Source organism: Empidonax traillii, unplaced genomic scaffold (assembly GCF_003031625.1).
Source record: "Empidonax traillii isolate 1590-97213 ecotype Southwest subspecies unplaced genomic scaffold, ASM303162v1 scaffold76:size1281806, whole genome shotgun sequence".
Lineage (NCBI taxonomy): Eukaryota > Metazoa > Chordata > Aves > Passeriformes > Tyrannidae > Empidonax > Empidonax traillii.
In genome coordinates this window covers 1245503-1263812 of record NW_020955269.1, presented here as the reverse complement: position 1 = coordinate 1263812, position 18310 = coordinate 1245503, and the positions used below count along the sequence as shown (strand labels likewise).

Genomic DNA, 18310 nt, shown 5'->3' with positions numbered 1-18310 from the left:
GTTGGAAGAGTCAAAGGATTGATTTGTTGTGGAGGATAGTTAGAAGAGACAGCAAATCAGTTCACTGAAGCAAGAAGTTTGTGGGAGGGTGTACTAGGACTTCTGGCTAGGGAGGACTAAGTTAAATGATGCCCCAAAGTAAAGGGATGCAGATAAATGTGGACATTTCTGAAATAAAAGGAAGGAATGTGGAATTAAATGCAGATCTCGAGGTAGCAAAGGATCTACTCTTGTGGTTGGGAATCGAGGTAAATTAAAGAAGCCAATTGTCGTAAGAAAATTGCTTAAAGAAATTTTATATACTAGGGATGGCTTCATAAGGACTGAGGAAGAAAGGATAAAGAAAAACATCAAATCCCAATGTGTTTCCGTGAGAGAATTGTTACCAGTTTTTAGAGCTAATCTGATTTCTCTTTGAGATATAACATTAAATTTTTGTTAAAGAAAACTATTTAAGGCTTTACTTGAGCTGTGTAATTTCCTTTATAGCCATTTTAGCCCTTTATGATAAGACTCTTGCACACTAAATTTTGCTGAAACAAACTGGTTTCCCTAAAGTGAATCAGTGGTACCTCTACAGTAAAGAATTTGTTTAAATTGAGAGGTACATGTTGGGAAAAAGTGCAAATAGAGAAGTAGACAAACTATTTCCAAAGTGCTTCTGGTTTGGTCTGGGTTTTTTTGTTGGTTGTTTTGGTGTTTGTTTGTTTTTGTTTTTGTTTTTTTTTTAATCTTATGATTTTGTCATAGTTCCTGCATTTATAGAAATAATCTGAAGGGAAGTTGAAATATGAATTCTGTATTGTTGGTATTTCATCTAGTGAAGAGTGAGTCTAGACTGTCTGGATGATGAGTTGGGTAGTAGGAGAGGGACAGATAATTAAATCTGCATTGTGGTGGGCATCACCTTACATCTCTGTTTCATGGAAAATCTTGAAGTATGCTACATCAGTGAATTTCTTCCTTCAAAGGTTACATAAAACTCCTCACTCTCAGGATTCAGGACAATGCAGGATTAGGTCTGTTGTCTTGAAGTTGATGTTTATCATACATATTTAACACAGAAAATAGTTTTGCATTTTCTATTTGATCTTCAGCTTTCCAGAAGTCATCCTCCATCCATGTTGATGTATCTCTTGTCTCACGTCAGTCATGTGACATGCTCATTTTGCTGTGTATCATAAGCAGGTGGTTTTGAGGGAAGTCTTTTATGTCATTTTCTTTGTATGTCATTTACCATTTTTATTTATTACTTTAGCTGTGATTTTTATATTTGTGTGGTTAAAGTTTTCTGGTATAATGTTTTTGTCTACAAAGGAGTACAAATGTCTTTTCCTTCCCTGATTCAAAAAGTTTGTCTTTTTGGGCTTTTTAGTTATTACCTTAATCAGCAGTGTCTCGGCTCTCAGTGACTGAGCAGCAGTGACAACTTTGTTCTTATTTTCTTTATTTCAACCGTTTGTTTGCTAAAGAAACAGAGTGTGCTGATTGTTTTTTGGGTGTTGTCAGCGCAGTTTCCTCGGGCTGGTCGATACGAATCTTGCTGAGGGTTTTTGTGCCAGGTACACAGAACACTCTGATGTGCTGTGTCGTAACTGACCACAGGAACTTTGAAGGACGTGGAAAGTTCATGGTGTTTGCTGTTTGAGTCCCACTTCACTGAAACTGAGCTGCAGTGTATGTGCTCAGCTACAGAGAGCAGGAAAGGGAAGAGAAGCTTGAGTGTTTGCACATCCAGCCCATCTGCACTGCTTGTCATTGCCTAAAAAATCCCATTTGGTTCAGTCCATGTTTTGCAAGGCCTCTTTCCAACTGCTCCCTTTGAGATAAGTGTAAAATAGTGAAGAAAGGAAAACTATTGCGTTTACCTTTGAATGCTGAGGCTTTATATATACATTGATAGATCATAACATCTTTACATTCCTCTAATAATGGTGGGTTATCTGTATTGTGTAACAGAACTGACAAGAATATTTAAAGGATTGTGGGATGAAGTGTTTTCTGTTTGCCTCCTTCAGAAATAGATCATTTAAATATCAGTGCTTTGATTTGTCTTGGTGGGAATGTTTCAATTCACACATTATATTGAGCTACACTTGCATTTAAAAGATGAAATAATCTGTAAAAATAAAGAGTACAGACAGAGTATTTTTGGTTAATTTGTGGGTTCTGATGCTTTGATGTTTGCCTTTTTTTTGTTGCTATGTTTTCTTGTGGTTTTTTTTTGATTGGCTTTGTGGCTTTGTTTGTTTTGGAGGATTTGTTTGTTTTGTCTTTGTGGGGTTTTTGGTGTATTGAGGGTTTATTTGTGACTTTGAACCAGTATTGTGCCTAAAAAAGTCACTCAGAGGAAGTTCAGACCTTTAATTTCATTTAGTATTTCTCAAGGTGTAGGAATTGGAATAAAAAAGAACATGGAGAACATAATCTTATAAGGTCTAAGGGTCACTGTCATGGAAATTATGAAAGTGTTTCATATTCCTTAAGAACAAGAAATCCTTAAGAATTTACACCAGGAGGTTTAGTGTAGTAATCCAAAGATAACTTTTTTTTTTTTTTTTTTTTAATGGAATACATGCATCATAGGTATTAGAGAAGATCATGCAGGACTTGCATAACCCTTTAGAAAATTATCACAGTCTTTATAAGTGAAGTTATCAAGTCTGTTGCATATGGACAGAATAACACACTTTATAAGGAAAAATAAAACCAGATACTGTGTCTGGTTTTGTTGCCATATGTTATTTCGCTGCTCATGTGCTTATTCTAAGACAAGTAATAATTCAGTGTAAATAGTTTAGAAGTCCAATGATGGCCACATTCTGTGGTTTTGCTATTGATTTTCATGTGCTCCAAATGTTTATTTGCAAATCTCTTCTGTTAAGTGAGATATGCAAACTCTTCAACTTGCATCAGAATGATACTGTAATAATTTTTTAATCTCGTTAACTACATCTAAAAGCTCAAATTATTCTTGGAATGCATTATTTTGGAAGAATGAAAGCAATTACCACTAATAAGCAAATTGCCATTTTCTTTAACACATGTAAGACCTCTGTACAAAATAGTAGCTGCTCTGATATTGTTTTCCATTAGGAATTTTTTTTCCCTACAAAATAAACAAGAGGGTAATTTAAAGTAAACTTTGGTTTTTTAAGGTCATATTTATGGCTTTATCTATGTGAAAATAGAAATTTTATCTACTGAAAACAAGAATTCCAGGTTTCGGTCTCGTTTCGAACAGAACGTTTTGGTGGAGAAAATGGAGTTGAACATCTTGAAAAGTTTTCTGTAATTATTTAGAATCTGACTGAAATTGAAGTCTATTTTTGGTGTTCAAACAGCTAGAATTAAACCAGGTCATGTATGTGTACATGCACACGCTCTGGATTCAGCATTATAAATCCTTTGCTAATGTTTTTGATGTCATTCCAAGAGTTTCATGTTGTGTGCAGAGCCAGAGCTTATAAGTTAGTATTCGATCACTCCTTTCCTCAGGTTTCATTTCCCTGTATCTGGAATGTGCCACTGGTAAGTGAGATGCAGAAAGAGGTCAACAGTGTAACAGAGCCTATTTTACAGAGGTGCATAACAAAATGAAATATGTTTCGTTTCGAAATACATGACAGATATTATTCATGAAATACTCGGCACAGTTGAAATATTTGAAATCTGGAGTGGCTCTGGAAATCAGTGTGTGACAGAGTGTGTTTGTCAATCTGCATCTGTCTGGAAAGGTGTGTCCCGAATTCTAATCTTACACATTATGGAATCTACTTCCAATGTTCAAGTATATTTATGAAGTATTTTTCTTACTAATCTTATCAAAGTGGGGTCATTTTGTCTCTCATCTTGGCATTAGAAAGAAAAATTGCCTGTTACCTGAAAAATTACTGTATGTGTGGCTCTGCTCTTCAGTTCCTCATTGTTTAAATGAGGAAAATGGTATTTCCAGAGGAATGATACTAATATCCATTTATTATTTTTACAAAAAAAAGGAGTGTGATTGAAAACTTTCCCTTTACGGGCATTATTAGTGGAAGCTGACCTGCATAAACTAATTTAGTAATGTATTTAAGGAAGATGAGATTTCAGATACTATGTTCTGAGTTTTCCTTCTCTCTTTCCAATACTCTGACCGGAGGGGGAAAAAAATATCTCTCATTCATGAATAACATTGAATAGAAAACATGGAAACTCTCAGGAAATGTGTTTGAGAAACATTGTGTGTCAGGATTGAAATCAACTTTATGATAGTAGATGAGATTGAACTTGGACTTAGGTACAATGCAGTTGGTAGAAGACAGTCAGAAACCGATTTATCTTAAGTGAAAACACCTTCCAGGATTAACTTGAGACATCCTTAACACCACTGTAACTCTTGCTTGTCAATGTTTTTCAGTACTTTGGAATACTTCTCCTGTCTCACCCATTATTTAAAAGATCTGGATGTTCCTCATCCCTTCGCATTCTTATTTCTTACCTTGTTTTTAAAACTTATGAAGAGAATATTTCTTCTGTGTTCATTATTTTATCTTCTAAACTTTATCCAGCCGGTTTCGGCTATAGTAGCAATTAAAGTTTGCTGTAACATTGGCTTTGACACAGGCTGAATCCCTGTGGACTTTTGCTCTCTGCCATTCCCACTACTGGTCATGCTGGTGACACTCAGTGCTGGCCTCAACAGGGGTAGGTGTCCTCTGCTGCGTGATCATGCTCTGAACATGTTCCTGATCAAAGTAGGGACGAGACAATTGATGAAACAGAGGTAATACTCATGTGAAATACTTAGGTTTTAAGGCCAATCCAATACTGGGGCCAAGGAATCTTGCAATGACGTCTGACAATAATGAGAACAAATCTGTTATAACAACTTTCCTGAATCCTTTAAAATACAAGGACTCAAACCCCACTGGGAATGCTTCTTACCCTGCCTGATTTGCAGTACTGTCTCCATGTTCTAAGGACACAGATCTGGCATAATTATGGAAGCAGTTAAGTGTCAGTGACGTTCTGGCATTGGTGAACCTTGACCTCAGTCCCTCAGGGCTTACAAAGTCTCTTTATTCATTGAAGCTTCCTTGAGTAATATCCCTGCCCCACTGAGGCTTCTGATGAATTTTAGGTTCCCTCCTTCCTGAAAGGCAACCTAGTACACAGATTATATAATTCAGGAAGAGAACTGATTTCATAATGTTATTATTTATTATGTTTAGCTAAAATAATAAAAAAAAAAGTTAGACATTTATAATTCTTCCTGAAATAGAATGACTATTCTCTTGACAGCAATGAGAGCAGAGAAACGTAAGATTTCAAAGCAGGATTTGTCCTGTAACTTCAGAAGTGATTCCTGACAGGGAGAGAAGATGGGGTTGGTATAACACAGGAGTATTAGGGGAAATGTGACAGGGCTTTGTGGGTTCTGTGGTGATAGTTTCCCACTGAGAACCATAAAACAGTACTTTCATATTTTTCTTGGTGGAAAGCTGATGAGCATGGCTGTACAGAGGAAAGGATGAAGCAGCAGAGAGGCTGACAGGCACCAGTTTCTTTTGGTTAATAAGACTGCCATACAACTTTTAATGGGTTTTACTGGAATACTATTGAGATTTCAGGCTCTATGCTGACCCCATGTAAAGTACCAAATGATAGGAGTATGCAATTGCCTATGTCTCTGTTTGTAATGAGACTCATATTTATTTTTCCCAAGTTGTGCTGATCCAGCCCACAGACGTTCTTGGCTTAAGCAGGGCAATGAAGCTCCCTGGCACTGACCTGCCTTGGAGCAGCTGGAGACTCTCGTACCTACACTTACCCTTGGTGACTCCTACATGCCTTGCCCTGTTCCTCCCTATTTTACAAGCTACATTATTTGCATTCAGTCTGATTTCTGTGCCATAGGTTATAATACAGACTGAATAATATCCTCAAAGACACGATAAGGAAAAATAAAGGTATTTCCAAGCATATTTCTTTATCTCTTGAGGGATTATTTATGGTACAGTCGCTTGTTCTGGGCCACACTCTTGCCACCTGAAGAAAAGTCTCACTTTTTACTTCACGTATTAAGAGCTACAATATGCACTAGAAAAATCAAACATACTTTGTAAGACGAATAGTCACAGCTGGGGATAAGGAATATAAATAGGATGACATCAAATGAAAAGAACTGATGATCCAACAAGGCTTCTATATATCATGTTGTCTCTAATGTCAGGAGAATTGCAGATTAGTCTTGCTACTCTTTATGAGTAAGCCTATTTATCAACTTTCTGGAAAAATCTAATTTAAGGTGGCACATTTTCCTTAGTTCTGCCACACTTCAAAGCTTAAATCACTGGGGTTGGTCAGCCATTCTCTCCTGGCTGTAATCAGCATGTGAGATTCCCATTCAGACCTTTCTCCATCAACCAGGTCAGTGCTACTCCTGGCTGACTCCGATAATGTAATTTTAGTTTGCTTGATTAGTGAAGTAAAAAAAAACTGGGAAGCCCTACCTTTTAACAACTTTATCCAATTCAGACTTAATGCTCAGAGAGAAAGAGCAATTTAAATTGCAAATGTTCTTTATAAGAAGCTGGATTTCTGTAAAGTATAACTTAGTCAGACCATAGAGGGAGAAAATGATAAGTCCTAGTTAAAAAAAAAACACCTTTGGACAAGGTGGATCCAAGGCCAAGGCTTTGCTATTTTTCCCAAATAACCTACAGAAAGAGAAACTATTTTTGTGACAGGATATAAGAAATGTGAATTTTAACAACTCTGGAGAAAATATGCAGGAATATAAAAATTCGTAGTTTTGCTACTGTGTACTACATTTTTAACATGATGCTTTATATCCGAGTCACAAAACGGATTTGTGTACATTTATATTCATTCTTAAAAAGCTAAATACAGCTCAGGCAAGTAAAGCAAGCTGTTTGATATTATGTTCTTTTTTTTTCCTCCTTTCACTTGATGTTAGAATACCTTAGCATATAATGCCACATTAGTTTTATATATGTAAATACTTTCAAGTCAGAACATGTAGTGTGAGCATATTTTATCAGCTATTACCACTAACATTTTTATATATATGAACCAAACAAGAAACTGTGTTTATCAAAATTTAAAGTAATTTTTCTTGTTTAGAATTATTTGAATTTGTGGGGATTCCTCTCTTCTCATATCAGAATGCATTTAACTGTGCTTTGATTAAGAAATTTTTAATTGTTTTGTAAATCTGGCAAATTTGTTTGTGTTACCAATGATGTGCAAGAAGAATAACATGGTATCTGTTGGTAACTTAAAAGTAATAAATCAGTTTTACAGTAGTCTTCCCTAACATATTCTCATAGACAGGCATTTTCTTAGGCATTTCAAAATGCTGCTATTCTTACAGAGAGCTTTAGGATAAATCCATATAATTCCTGTGCATGACGTTTTGAAAAGACCAGAGCTGTGAATATCACACCTGATTGCTTTTAAGTCAAAAGCTTTCATGTGCAGGAAATAATGTTTCAATTAAAAAAAAAAAAAGAGAGAGAGAAGAAGGTCATTTGCCATTACTACGTTGCATTCAAAATCGTGTACAGAAAAATTAAAGCAATTTCAATAGGCTGCTGACTCAGAGCTCAATAGACCTAGGCATTTGCATCACTTGTTCTAAAGGTTGATAGGCCACAATTTTAGTATCAAATTACTGCTTCAACTCTCAGAACTTGGTGGTCTCAGTCTCTTGATTTTTTTTTTTTAATTTTGCTACTGCTGTTTGCTGAACACCTGGATTTATTCTCTGTTATTTCCACTTCAGCTTTGTCATCATGTGGTGTCTGAAATCTGTAATTCTCTCTACTATAATTTCAACTGTGAAGATACTGTGTAAGACTGAAAATACAAACAGCAGGTGGAAAGGATTTTTCTACACATTACTATGGTGACTTTGCTTTTTGCTTTTCCATGTGAACTCTATTTGATATACAATTAAAGTGTGTGTATATATGTATATATATATGCACTTGTAAGATTAGTGAGCATTTTAATTTTTAATGCTGCATACACTATCTGACATTTCCCCAGGGATTCAGAGGAAATCCTTTCTCCTTGCATAAAACCAACAAGATGCATTTACCCTAAAATTGCCCTTGAAATAGATACTTTTTCTAGTAATATTTAGAATAATTTCTCCCAAATGGCATCCCTTTTGCTGTACAGTGCTTGATCGTTGAATCCTGAAATGCAGATTTGGCTTTTGCTTACGGTTGGGTTTCTTTACAGAACCATTAAGAAAAAGCATTTGCCATGTGAAGATTCACCATGTAGGGACGGATTTGCTGGCTGTATAAAAAGCATTGTTCTTCTATGGATGACCTCCTTGCACAGAATGATAGTTTTATCCTTCTCTACATCATTATGTTTGCTGTACAAAAATCCTGCTGTGCTACATCATAATAACATGTAATCTTCTTGCTCAGTTTAGCTGAGATTTAAGGAGCTGCTGTTCGTGGAAGCAGTTTTCTAAAGTCTGATCTATAATTTACCAGAATCAACCAGGCAAAAGAGCAAGAGGCTTTATAAGAGGGATACAGCCCTTAAAACTCTTAAATGAAGATTAGTTTAAAGTTTTACAATCCGGTACAGAACCATCTGGCAAATCTCATGTCAGGCTTTGTTAAACCTCTGAGCTTTCCTAGTATGCTGTAGTCGTTCAACCCCCACCCCACACCCTGCCTTTATCTTTCATTCCTCTGCCTCCTGCCCTACACCCACTTTACCCATAGATATGTTGGAACAAAAGAGGGAATAAGTAAGCCAAGGGCTGATTTTTCTGTAGGAATAGTGTAAGAGCTGTGAGTGCTGGAGGCTGTGGATGAGCAGCACCTCTGGAAATCATGGCCTAATGCTGGCTGGGTGTGCACCAGGTGACTCGCTGCATCTCTGAAGAAGTACTTGCAAGATAAAAACTGCCTGTTGGCAGCAGCATTAGAGGACTTGCTGGGTCAAATTATGGCTTTTGAATCCAAGGGATCACTGAGAGGATGTACAGACACATTACAAGGCATCTTAATACTTTTAGAAATGGAGGTGCAGTTGTTGCAGCCAAAACAGTGTAGAAGTTGTCAGTGGTGCTTCCAGGTTGCTGTTTAGTGTGGAAAGCTGATTTTTTCCATTACTACTAAATCACGTTTCAGGGTTTCTCAGTGATACTTTCATAAAGGGGGGTTTATCTGTATGTTTATTTGCATTTTTGTCCTTTGTTTCTTGAATGCAAAGCAAAAACCTTCCCAAACAAATCCTTACTTGATCTCAGCTGTCCTATGGCTTTCTGATATACTTACATATATATCTAAACCTTGGAGACTCAGAGCAAAATAATTTTTTTTTTTTTAGCAATCTGCTAAATAAACTTATCATTGAAATTAATCCTTCTGTTCACCTTTCACGTGAAGGATATTGGGAAGCTGAAGGAGATGACTTCAGGAATCCAATTACCTGAAATCAACTTAGAAGAAAGAAGGAGGCATTGTTAATGGAGATAATCTCCTTCTCAGACTTGCAGCATACCTCTGCTTCAGTGTGATAATAAAGACATTCTGCCTGGACAGTAAAATCACTATACGTGATTTCCTGATTATAATGGGGGGCAGAAAAATAGTCTGCAGGTACTGTCTAAAAATGTAGCTCTTGGCAGACAGAAATTGCTCTAAATAAACATTTGCAATCCCAAGTGACAGTGTAACATAGATATAGATAACATATAGATATAAATAAATATATGTAGATACTTAGATATCTAGATATGTATCTATATTTAGATATAGATAACATAATATAGATATTACTTGCTAAATGCGTTTTGCTGTTTATTTCCTAAATTTCACTTCAAACCATGTAGGTTTTCAGCATGAAAGACAATTAAATAGAGCACTTTTTTCCTCTCTAAAGTGCAGAAGTGTAACACTTGAAATCAGACAATCTTAATGCTGCTGTAGCAATTTTGTAAGGCACAAGAGGAAAATGCATTATATTATCTTGGGATTTCTCTCTGCTTTTGCTTCTCACAGCAATCAATAACCATTAGAATTACTGGGGGTAGTATCTGTCTAGATTATTTTAAGGTTTTTCCAGAAATCAAAATAAGAAAACAAAAATTGTCGTGTTGTAACCTTTTTTTTGTCTTTCTAACCATAATAAATCCAAATTTCTTTGAAGAAAAACAAAAACCTGTCAATAAAAAAGCAGGAGGGAATGAAGGTGAAATCTAGCTGAACAGATCCAGTAGTTAATATTAGAATAAAAAGTTTAAGGTGCAGAACAAATTCCCTTTGCACCATGGAAGATAATAGTCATTGAAATACAGCCTGCCCTCTTCCTCACCACCCTTCCCTACCTACACAGGGGCTGGCAGGGCAGAATCCCAGGCAGGGGGAGCTAGACTAGTACCTCTGGTGAGGGAGAGAATGGAATTCAGTCTGATGGAGAAAACAGGCTGAGAGACTAAGGAATGTCTTGTCATGGATCATTCAAAGCTGTGCAGACACATAGGAGCTGAGTGGGGCAGGGATAGGATTCCACCAGGAGGGACATCTGTGACCAAGCACCTGTAAGATCAGCTTGAACTGCCTCAGGTGCACCAAAGATTTCCCCTCGTGTTTTGGGGTGAGAACCACTCTGTAGCATCCTAAAGATAAAAATGAATTCTGTCTTGAAACACTGACTTGCGTAACCTTTAAAATTTATTTTACAGTTTATTTTCTCTGGTAGATTTTGGAAGCCTGGATATTACCTGTCAAGTTGTCATAAGTAATTATGCATTTGGTAACTTATTTCTTCCAATGAACAACAGGAAATACTCATGATGAATTTCATTTTTCTCTTAAAACATATTTAATAACTACTTTGATTAAATATTAAAGCTTTCTTTTCTGCTATAATTAGACAAAAAATTCCAAATATCAGCAAAATATTTTGTGCACAGTCTTCTTACTACCTGGCTATTAGTCTGGATTTTATTGATTGCTAAGATCATTGATCAGGGTAATTTCTAGGTGGTCAGGTTGGAAGACTGATGAGACTTGGCTGTATGATGACTCAGCAAACCAGAACTACATCTATATTGAAAATACCTGAAGATTAGACTTTCTGTGGATAGACAGGATTGCCTGGCCTTGGGGGACAGATGAATTTATTGCATTTCCCTCTGGGCAAAAGGGAACACTGAGATAAAGGAAACCTTTGCAGCCAGCAAGATCCTGTGTGGTTTCCTGTCTCTTTGCCTTCCTCAGTGCCAGTAGCACAGCAATGATACAGGGTGGCAGGTAATGATTTACAGCAAAGTGTGTCTCCCTCAACTCCGGCGGGGGGCAGATCTGGGAAGGTGTTGGATGAGTGGCAGGAACTGAATCAGTTGTCCAGATATGCCCTGTGCTCTGGAAGGGTAGCTGGCTGTAACAAAGTGACAGGTGGTTCGTCAGACATGAAAAGGACCTAATTTATTCCAGAAGTCAAGCCTGCCTGCTAGAGAAACTGTAATCGGTGCGTGTACAAGAGCTAAGGGAGCTCTAATGGCACTGCTGAAACCATAATGTAATATCCAGGTTGAAATCATTCCATCTTTATCTCATTATGAGCACGTTTTTCTTCTATGTGTGAAACTTAAATGTCAAATTGAGAAAGTGGAGGGAACATAAACACAAGGCTGTGGGCACAGTCTATTGTTTCCTCAGAAGGATTGTAGAAGCTGCAGAAGGCTGTAGGAAGATGCTCCAAGCAAAATGGGCAGATAAAGGCTTCCAAAAACTCCCCAGTTTTAGTAAGAGCTTCTTTATCTGTGCTGGAAGAAAGAAGCTCCTGGGAGAATTGTCTCTCTTTACCACATTACTCTTTATAAAAGAGAAAAGAGAACTTGTGGATAAGTGCTGCTTATGTGATCCATTAGCAATGTGTGTGTATCTCAGCGAGGGGTAAGTAAAGAGCTTTACACTGGAAGTACAACTGCTTGTAGTAGCAGATAGTTCAGAACAGGTACTCCCCCTTGGAAGCTGCAGCAGACGTGCAGTCTGAGCAGGGGGTCAGTGTCAGCTGTCCTGTGTGTGCTCACAGCTCGTGTGCAATGTGCTTTCCTACTCTGGAAAGTGAGAATGCAAATAAGCTTCCAGGTTCTCTGTGACAAACTAGATCTGGGTGGTGCTGGGCCTTTCATTTCTAGAGATAGCTCTGAAAGTTGGAATGAGAGCTGTAGGTTAGTGCTAGGTTTTATTCTTCCATGTGTTCTGTGCACTATTTTCACTCTTTCTCTGTCTTATTCCTACTTTCTGATGCTTGGCTTCAGACTGAGGTGAAAGGGTCTCTTTGGGTGGTGTGTAGGGGGAGCAGTAGGAAGTAAGTGGTGCTAGTCTGTAGGAAATTTAACACTGAGTTCTTTGAGTCTTCTTTAAGTCATACCTAAGACTCAGAGCATGGGTTCCAGTGTTACTCAAACACTCTAAGAATTGTTTCACCTAAATGAACTTTTGTGTACGTTTTCTTTATGTAGTCATACTTTTGATTTTTGTTTTTTGTTTCTGCTGTAATATAGAACTGGCTGGACAAATGTATACAAAACCAATGGGAATTTCCAAGAACAATGATTTCTCAAGAAACAGTGTGATTTTTAATGTCAGTTCCTGGCAGGTTACCCCATGTGGAATTATTATGGGATCTTGGCACTACAACTGATATGTTTAATAATTTTCATTATGTGTTTGGGTCCCTTTGATGCTTGATGATTACATTAAAGCAAGATTATAAGGTAGAATACATATGCTTTTGAACACATGAAAAATACAACCTTCCCTTTCCAGATGCATTCATTTTAACTCTGTTTAGCATTCACTAGATCTATGGTTATTTCTTTTTAATTTGAAATGCACTTATTGTTCTATTTCAAGAATGAATCATGTTCCACTGCTACCCCAAAATATAAGATAACAAAAAAATGGTAAAAATGATTGCCTGTAAACTATTATTACAGGCAATCCAACCTGCCAAAACACAATTGCCATTTAATAAGGTGGTTTTTTGAAAGAAGCCCTGTGAATGCTCCATTCTAACTGAAGTTACCCACAAATTCTGTATTTAAAATGTTTCATTTTAAGTGGCCGTAGTTTGCTGGTGACAGAAATTCCAATGGCATGTCTCTCCCTCTCTTTGTCAGTCCTTGCATGGGCATTCAGATTGCTCTGATGTAAGACCTGGATAATATGATATTTGGATTACATATTGTCGAAGGCCACATTCAAAGGGTAGTACATTAGAAATGTTGTATTTCAGAAGAAGGAAAATCCTGGCACTACTTAAAAAGTGTATTTCAGAAGAGGATTTTTTTTTTTTTTTTGTGAATACCACTATTTCTCTTTTATTACAGTAAAAAAAAAAAAGAAAGTAGGGAGAAAGAAAATACGAGACTTGTATTCTTTACAACAACGTGCAAAGTTCCTTCCCTGGGAAATTCATATGGAGAAAATTAGAAGGAGCCAGCATCCTGTTCAATGCTCACTCCCAGTGCTCAAAAATCTTACGCATTTATTATTGAAGCAGAGCAATTACAGATGCTAATGAGTAACTGCAGGATGTTTTATTATTATTATTAAAAAAAGGAAGTGTCAAGGGACAGCAAGTCTTCTTTGAAGACTAGTTTAATCTCTTTGACTATATGGACTTTAGTTTTGGGGTGGTCCTTCTTGAAATATCCCAAGGTAGTGTAAAGTCAAGAAAACAGGAAGCTGGTAACTGTCTTCTGGCTCCAGCTGTGAAGAGCATTAAGGAAAGGCAAGGGCTCTCACCTGAAAACATGGGCCCACATCCAAGTTATGCACCTATTTCAGCTAGTTACACTGCAGGGTGTCCACTGAACAGAGCATGGCCTGGGAAGGAAATGACAGAAAAACCAAAGTCAAGTTCCCTCTGAATTTCTGCTTCTGAACCTTACTCTGTTGGCAAATTTCATATTTTTGTCTGAATTTTTATCTGTTCACAGAGAAGAAGGTGTGTAACCCCTGCTCTGAAAGTTAAAGCAACTATAAAGTTACTTATCTGGGGGAAAAAAAAAAAAAAAAAGACCTACAGCTTACTCCAAATGTGTGCAGTCATGATATGCTATTGTATGGATTTTGAACTTGACTATTTTATTTCGTTGAGGGAAACTAATGCTGAATGCTGACAACACATAACTGACACATGCTTTTCTCTCCTAAAAGCACACGAAAGAAGTGGGAAGGCCACAGACTCCTTTGAAAGAAACAACCTTGGAGCCTTGGACTCAGCCACAGGTAGGCTGGAACAACTTTTCTGGTAACTTGTTTTCTTTAATGGTGGTTTCTGTCAGTCTTCATGGAATGATCTGCAAAGGAATCTTAAAACGGATTGCTCTGTGGTTCTTAACATTGGATGTTATGATGGTTTGCTTGGGTGTTTGGATGCCCAGATTACTGCTAGTGCTCTTGGTAGAGCATTAAGGGAGAAATGTCAGCATTATCTTGCCTTCAGCTTGTGTTTCATATGTGCTTAAAAATTTTTGCAGAACTTGATATAAAACAGAACTACTTTAGTAGTGTTATTGGTGCGTCAATAAACTGTGAGCATCTGGTGGAGGAATTAAGTGGTGGATGTTTATTTTGAAATCCTAGAAGTTAGGCTGGTTCTAGAGGGCTGCTTACTTCCAAAACTTCTGGCAAGTACAGCGTAGGAATTTAGAAGGAGAAATGAAAAAATCCCCACACCTCTGTTGCAGCTACCTTTGTTCATGCTTCGTGGCATTTGTTTTTAATTAGGTGCAATGCTGACTGTGCAGGCTTTCATGGGACAATCTGTACAGCTGATTAAAATACAGAAGCTCTTAAATGGTAAACTCTACAGTGTAGTCACAGAGAGATGATATTTATGTTTGTGCATTTCTGCATGCAGAGACAAGATGGTTATCTATAAACATGCAAGCCTTGTGTTGTAGGGAAATCCCTCAGCTGTTGCCTCTCCAAAACCCAGGATCTTCCCTCCTTCCTAACTAAAAGGCTCCCAGGTGCAGCATGTGCCCTGGCTGTTCCAAACACCTGCGTGGCCAAACCTCCAAAGCCTCTATCCAGGCAGCTGCTAATCACAGCAGTTAAGCCTCATCGATCTGCGTCTGCAGTCAATGATGTTTATGTGCAGGACTGCAGGAGCTTGCTGTGGTCCACAGTTACCAACAGACAGTAACTCTTCATGTGCAGAAACAAACTGTTTAGAGGTGTCTGGTTCCAGCAGTTACTGCTGAACAGTTGATGGATCAGTGTGGGAGGGGTAATGGATTCCTCCCATCTCCTTGCCTGCAGTGTGTGCTGCAGAGCAAGTAGGAGCTTGGAGGTAGGGCTGGGCTTTGGGTTGTTGGTGTGAAGGAGGAGATTTTTGGCTTTCTCCTTGTGAAAGGAGTCATTGAAGCAGCTTGATGCCGTGATTGTCATTTACTGGGGCACTGGTGCATGAATGTGGGTGACAGAGGTGAGCTTGTGCAACCACTTTTTCTCGGTGGTTTGTGTGACTGTTGCCAACAGCCTTGTCCAAGAAATATCCTGTTATACTGTCCCAGTGCTGATGAGAATCATTGTTCTTCCTGAGCATGCAGACCATCAACCTGTTATCTGATCACTTCTGAAAGATACATTTGCCACTGCTTCACTTAATGCCTACAGAGATTAAAATGCATGAAATGTTTTTGTCATTCCTATTCATTTTGGGGAAAAAAAAAAGTCTGCTTTTAAAAAAAGGGCATATAAAGAAGCTAACACCAATATGCTTTTTATTTTGTGGAGAGAAGAAATGTAATCAACAAAATCAAAAACTGCTGGAACCATTATTGTAGCAGAAAATTAAATTAGTTGTTAATTCTTCAATGGATGTAATTTTGGCCTCTGCAAATCCCTCCTTAGGTATTTTGTATAAAGTGAGTAAAAATTCATGGCATGGATAAAAGCTTTGTCTATTTTATGAGCAACAGGTAAATGATCCAAATGGTGCTCATAAAGCAAATGGTTCCCAGCTCTAAAAGGAGGAGAAATGTATTTAAAGGCTGCTAGAATGAACCATGAGCAAAGCCAACTCCTGTTTACAAAAAGGTGTTATTTCCGTGAAAGTTTTTTTATCCCTCACACACCACACACGAGGGAGAGACTCACTACTCATGCCTACTTAATAATAACAATAAAAAAATCATTACATTTGCTTGGGCTACTCACAGCTGTTCAGTGCTGAGAGCTGCTGTGGGATGTGTTTCACCAACAGAGAGAGAATGGAATAGCCCAGAGCACAGTCTGGGCGTGCAGGGCCAAACAGACAGTGAAGCAGAAACAGCCACATCTGGCCCCTAATACCAGAAGGTGAGAGGCTGGTACCTATTTAGCAGCAGGGCAATTTCACACAGTGGTTACAGTCTGGGGAAACAAGCAGTGGTGCTTTCTGTGCAGAGGGACGGAAGGATTCTTGTTGCCGATATTGTCACAGCTCTCATTTGCCTTCTGTGCTTCTCTTAGAAGCAGACAGGTAGCTGGGAATTTTGAAACTGAGCTCTTCAATTAGACAAAACTCAAAGAACTGTGGTGCTTTGGCAGGCTTGTTCCTGTTTCTGTGGTGGGGTTTTTGTTCTTGGTTTTACAGCTTTGTTTTCTGGGGTTTTGGCTCTGATTTCATAAGTTCCCGGAGCAATATGGCATTGACAGGGTGGGAATTCTTTTTTCATGGCCATGTCTTTTAACTTTCTGTTTTCTGCATCCTTCTGTGTGAACTCAGTGAGAATGGAAACTGATGTTACTGCCTGGAAAATAAAGTATAAGAGACTCGTTCCAATAAATTTGGGACAAGACCTCTGCAGATAAGGAACATGTGTGGGAGTGGTTGCCCAAATAGACTTGTCATTGGTTTACAAGCTTTATTTAAATGCTAAATACCATGTATTCCTGTGGTTATGTTTTTTACTGCTTTGCCTGATTAAACATTTAGCTGATAAACCCTGTCAAGGGTGTTCAGAGCTACTGCAGTTAAGATTATGTATTTATAGGCTGTATATTTATGGTCAGTTATAACAGGACAATTTCAAATCGATGTAATCTGTGAGTCTTGAAATTTTTGAAGTCACTGATGCTATGTCAAAATCTGAATTTTGTGTGGTAATGACATAAAATAATATTTTGTATTAGAAGCAAATTAGTGAGGTGGGTTTGGTCTCTTCTCCCAGGTAACAACTGACAGGATGGGAGGAAATGGTCTAAAGGTGTACTGAAGGGGGTTAGATTAGAGAAAGTGTGGAATATGCTGTCCAGGGAGATGGTGTAATCACCATCTCTGGAAGCATTCAGAAAATGTGTGGATGTGGCACCTGGGGCCATGGTGGACACAGTGGTGCTGGGTAAACGGTTGGATACAATGATCTTAGAGATCTTTTCCAACTTTAACCATTCCATGATTCTATGATTACTAGGAGGGTGAATTTAGATAAAGAGAATAGGGAGTTACCACAGGGGAAAAAAAAAAAAAAAGAACAATGCTTAAATTTATACAGCTTAAAAGTGCAGTAGTGGCAGGTAGTGAGGTTTGCCAGCATGACAGGTACAGCAAAACTCCCACTCTTCAGTTGCAGGGTATTTCTGATTTGATCTTTTTTTAGTTGACTCCTACATCACTGTCTATTATATGTCTATCTGAAATACTGCATAGAAGTGGTTCCTAGAGGTGTTCAACAGGATAAAATGTGAGAAGGTGGTGTTAGTGCTGTAGCTTTTTATTTGTTTATTAATTGTGAGAACTCAAAGTGCTTTTAGTCACTGAAGATAATGGCTAAAAAGCAAGGACACAGTTGCATTAATCTTCCTGGCCCAAATGTAGCATAATTACTTTAATGAACACATTAATTTATCCCCTTTGCTGACTGTCTTCTTTCGTCACAGTTCATGTTGTCAGTGGAAACCGAGGCAACGATGACCCTCTCCCCAGAGTTCTCTGGGAGGTTAAATGTCCAAGGACTAAGATTTGTCAGGCTCAGGTAGTTTATATTGTAATGTGTGTCACAGCCACATCTCGCACCAACAAGGCTTTATTACCCCCTGGTGTAACGGTGGGGCATCGCCACAGAACTGAGAATGACCAGGAAGGAGCAATAAGACACAGAACAAGTGAACCATTTGTCTCTCAAGAGCAGGAAAGGAAAATAATTTGTTTCCTCTTCTGAATCTAAAGTTCCATTTTCTCTTTATTTGTGTGCAGAACACAGCTTTTTTTTTTTTTTTTTTTTTTTTTTTTTTTTTTTTTTTTTTTTTTTTTTTTTTTT

General features: G+C 37.9%; 1 protein-coding gene across 1 annotated transcript in view; it reads left to right on the top strand.

Moving 5' to 3' along the window:
* The window catches only part of LOC114056038 (protocadherin-9-like), a 266352-nt gene that overhangs the window by 14401 nt on the left and 233641 nt on the right, over positions 1 to 18310 (top strand). Inside the window, exon 2 of the mRNA XM_027880853.1 lies at positions 14217 to 14288. Within this exon, the coding sequence (XP_027736654.1) occupies positions 14217 to 14288 (72 nt within the window). The remainder of the gene's footprint in view (positions 1 to 14216; positions 14289 to 18310) is intronic.